This window comes from Megalobrama amblycephala, linkage group LG16 (genome assembly GCF_018812025.1).
Source record: "Megalobrama amblycephala isolate DHTTF-2021 linkage group LG16, ASM1881202v1, whole genome shotgun sequence".
Lineage (NCBI taxonomy): Eukaryota > Metazoa > Chordata > Actinopteri > Cypriniformes > Xenocyprididae > Megalobrama > Megalobrama amblycephala.
Genome location: NC_063059.1, coordinates 15,090,323 through 15,094,794, shown reverse-complemented (window position 1 = coordinate 15,094,794; position 4,472 = coordinate 15,090,323). Strand labels below are relative to the sequence as shown.

Sequence of the window (4,472 nt, the reverse complement as noted above, 5' to 3'; positions counted from 1 at the left end):
ATTCACCTCCATATTGCGATTAAACTAAATAAGTTACACTCATAAGAACTGCTATGTTCCGGTGAAAAAATAAAAATGAAGAGAGCATATATCAATATCAAGATACTTACTTGCTTCTTTATTTGTAATACATAACGTCTCATCTGTAGTCATCCAAACGTGCGCTCCTTTGTTTTCTTCTTTGATCAGCAAAGTTGCCTCACGCATCGCGATCACAGAAAGATGGCTGAAGGTGCATTTTTCAAACTCTGGTGAAGTAATGCGCCGTCATGACGTAGTATTGTGGCGCATGCGCATGATTAAATTTGTTCAAGTTGAAGTTTTTCTACTTCATTGTTGTAGTTAGACTGTAAGTTTACAGAACTTGACTCATTCACCTAACTGAAATTCAATTATTTTATAGTTTAGTCTGATTAAAATTAAATGTATTTTAACTGAATATGAATTCAAATTAATTTTTAGATCTGTTAAACTTTTGCTTGCAATTAAATAGGTTTAATCAACTTAGAACAACAATGATATTATAAGTATTATACAGATATGTAAAGTACAGCACTGTTGCATTAAGTATCACAAATACAGCACTCCGTAAAAAAAAAAAAAAAAAGAAAAAAAAAAGTCAAATATTATGTAGAAAACTGACACTAGTCGAGTTTAGAGCAGGAGCTGGTGATAAAAATTTCAACAATAAATTGTACAGGATTATACACTGTATAAGCAAGTGTTTTGAAATTCAGAAAAAAAATTTCAAGTGTATGAATGCACACAGTATTTATTAAAGACTAAGCACATTTAAAATACATTAACAAATGTCATCTTGGACAACACACTTAAGTTGAAATTAAAATAAATTATTTTTCATGTACTTTAATATATAAGTCAATACATCAGAATAAGTTTACTTATTTAAAACACTATAAAGTCATAATTAAGTAAAAATTAAGTGCATTTTTAAAAAGTGCTCTTAAGCATGTTTAGAAATATTGCCATGAAAGTGTACTTTCTTTAAGTACAACTTAATAAGTCATTATTACAAAGTGCATTTTTAAAAACTGCACTTAAGCGTGTTAATAAATATTGCTATTAAAGTGTACTTTTTTTAAGTACAACTTAATAAGTCATTATTACAAAGTGCATTTTTAAAAAGTGCACTCAAGTGTGTTAATAAACATTGTCATTAAAGTTTACTTTCTGTAAGTACAATTAATAAGTCATTATTACAAAGTGTATTTTTAAAAAGTGCACTCAAGCGTGTTAGTAAATATTGTCATTTAAGTGTACTTTCTTTAAGTACANAGAGCGCACATGCACGGCTTGTTTGTGCATCAATAATAACAGACTCGCACTTGCCTAATGTATGACTCCTGTATGTCACTGAAATAGCCTTTACCTTATTACAATCATCATCCATCAAAACTTTATTAGCGACTCTGTTTTTCTTTATCCAACTGAGAGATGCAGTTTGCCTATGTTCATGAAGCGGTTGGGTGTTCTGAATCGCTGTGCAGTCTGTATTTCACACAGCGTGATGAGAAACGGCTTGTTGGGCTGCTCCAAAACAAACACAGAATACGCAGAGAGGTCATTTGTTTTAATTTATTTATTTATTTAACATATTAATAATAAATTAATAAATTATGTTCATATATGTAAATTAATTTTAAGTTATCTCACAGCCCCCCTGGAGGACCACTGAGGCCCCCTGGTTGAGAACGACTGCTCTAGCATTATTTGTGGCAGATGTACCAGAGACTGTGTGAACGTAATGCTAGTGGCACTATCATTCCACTGGTGGAAGTACACACACTTAGAGTCAGAACGTTATATGACGTAACATGAAAAGGGTCTATGATGTTGTAGCCACAACAAAATTAAGAGAAAAGATCATGTCCCTTCCAGGTCACTCTAAATAAACTGCCAAAACATCTCTGTGTTACACTTTTTATTAATTACGGCACAGCAAAGAAAAATAAATGAGAAAACCACAAATGCAGAAAGACAATAAAAAGAGCCATATCAGCAGATCTCAGACCATCATGCTCGTCAAAATGGTCCTCTGTATTACAAATTCAATTAGGAATACATTAGGAAATATTGTTTTATTTTAAAAAATTAAGCATTTCATGAGAAAAAAAGGACAGTGAAAGATGTTAACATTAAATGTCAACATAATAATGATTGCTCACAAAAAGTAATTAAAATAAGTGTGTTTTGTTGTTGTTGTTGTTTGTCTGTTTGTTTAGTCCTGGGATCAGTAACTAAGAATTCAAGGATTACAATATAGACATTTGAAATTAGCTGGATTCATAAATTATTAAGCGTATAAATAACATTATTTTGTACTGTAAATCATAGAAACCACTGTGAGACCTGAGCATGCAGTCTTCATATGGGTAATCTAATTCCCATTTTTACAACATAAATTCATAGACATTTTAATCATTTTGAAATACTTTCAACAGATCTGTTTCTAAACACTTTTTGAATTATATCTTTGATTTCAGCTGTGTTTAAGACATAAATGATGGGATTTAGCATTGGTGGAACAGCATATGCCAGAGATGTGCAGATGACCCTTGCATTGGGTGAGAGAGACAGCAAGAGTTGCGAAAAGTATACACAGAAAATGGGAAGAAAAAATGTTCCTACTAACAAAAGGTGTGAAACACAGGTCTTTAGGGCTTTTAAACGCCCTTCCCAAGATGTAATTTTGGTTAAAGCAAGAAAAATGCCCAGATATGACAGGACTATAATGACCAATGGTACTATAAAATATAAAGATGCAATGAGAAATGCCATAAACTTATTAAGGCTATTGTCATTACATGCCAACCTATAAATTGGTCCATGATCACAAAAATAACTTGGTATCATATTAGATTCACAGAATGAAAGTCGGGTGATAAAAGACACCATCATGGACACCACAGTACAATTAAATACATATACTGCTGTGAAAATTAAAGCCATACTAGTATTGTTCACAAGAGCATGATATCTTAATGGCAAACAAATAGCAATGAAGCGATCATATGCCAAAACAAGAAGTGTGAAACTTTGCATAGAACTGAAGAAGAACACAAAAAACATGTTTGCTAAACAAGCATTGAAGGAAATGTACTGTGAGTTAAACAGAAAAGTCCTCATCATGTTAGGAATCAGTGCATTAATTTCACCAATGTCAGCCAAGGCCAAGTTAAACACGCCAATGTACTTTGGACTGTGCAGGCTTCGGTCTAGAGCTATAATAAGAATGACTATAGAGTTCCCAATTATAGAAAAGAAATATGTGATAAATAGGAAAATATAGTAATAAGTGCTGTACGGTATACCTGAAAGTCCAATGATGAAAAAGTATTCAGGATGAACAATGAGGATACTCTGGGAAAAACTGGCATTTATAGAACTCATTGCAGCTTTGCATTTGTTGTTTTGCACAAGCTGAAAACAGAAATTTAGAGAATTATATAAATTGTCAATTCACACATTTAACAGCTATTTTCAAATGGAGGAAACTATACATGCAAATATATTTGCTGCATAAAATTTGAATCACAGACCTGTATAAATAAACATAAATCTTTTGGAGTCAGATCAAACAATGACAGTGACTGTCTGAACGCTTGTGAGCTGCTTTTAATTACACAGCTGTAAATCCCGTGCTCATTCTTATTCTGTCATGCTGCAGAGATAATTGACTGCCTGAGTTACTGAATCCAAATATATTTTTCTGATTCATCTCTTGAGAACAATGATGTAATCCTTGTATGCTGTAGTAAGTGTCCCCTCCCCCCACTGTTTGAATTGATGTTTTATAATCTGAAAACAATCTCTACAACACCTACTCTTTGTGTTCGTATTTGTGCACCATCATATTACAGTAGTTCAAAGGTGAACATAATGTTTGTCTATTATGTGTCCTGATAACTACAGTGGAAGATTATCAATTGTTTGATCAAAATCAAACAACATACTCATGATGACAGTGAAAGACTACACTATATAGAAAAGTTCTGTGCTCATGAGTGAATTGTGTTGTATACTACTACTTTGAAAAGTGATGTGTTCTTGTTACAGTTGGTGTAGCTGCAGCAGGGATGAGGCAGAATCGGACTTCTACGAAGCAGGATATTTATTAAACAAGGATCAGGACAGCAACACACATTAGTGTGTTACTGTGGGTAAAGATAGGTACGGAGGTCTCCAGGGCGGGTCTAGGAGCTTGGGCAGTCGGGCAGTCATGGCGGGTCAGGAGCCTCGGGCAGCTGTGGCGGTTCAGGGGCCGTAGGATGCCATGACGGGTCAGGAGCAAGGTTATAATCGTTAACGAAAACGAACGAAAAAACGAAAACTAGGTGGGAAAAAACATTGTCGTTAACTGAAATCAAAATAAAAACGAGGCATTACAAAAAAAAAAAAAAAAAAAAAAAAAAATGCTAACTAACTAAAACTGTAATGCGTGTTCCCTTTCG

The 4,472-nt window shown here is 33.5% G+C and overlaps 1 protein-coding gene across 1 annotated transcript; it reads right to left on the bottom strand.

The window, feature by feature from the left end:
* Positions 1-2,279: 2,279 nt before the first annotated feature.
* On the bottom strand, positions 2,280-3,652 carry LOC125248945 (olfactory receptor 1M1-like). The gene is made up of 2 exons (XM_048161109.1): positions 3,561-3,652; positions 2,280-3,441 (listed from the first exon to the last, which is right to left on the bottom strand). Exon 2 carries the CDS (start codon positions 3,409-3,411, stop codon positions 2,440-2,442), a length of 972 nt encoding a protein of 323 aa, XP_048017066.1. The 5' UTR covers positions 3,412-3,441; positions 3,561-3,652; the 3' UTR covers positions 2,280-2,439.
* Positions 3,653-4,472: the final 820 nt, after the last annotated feature.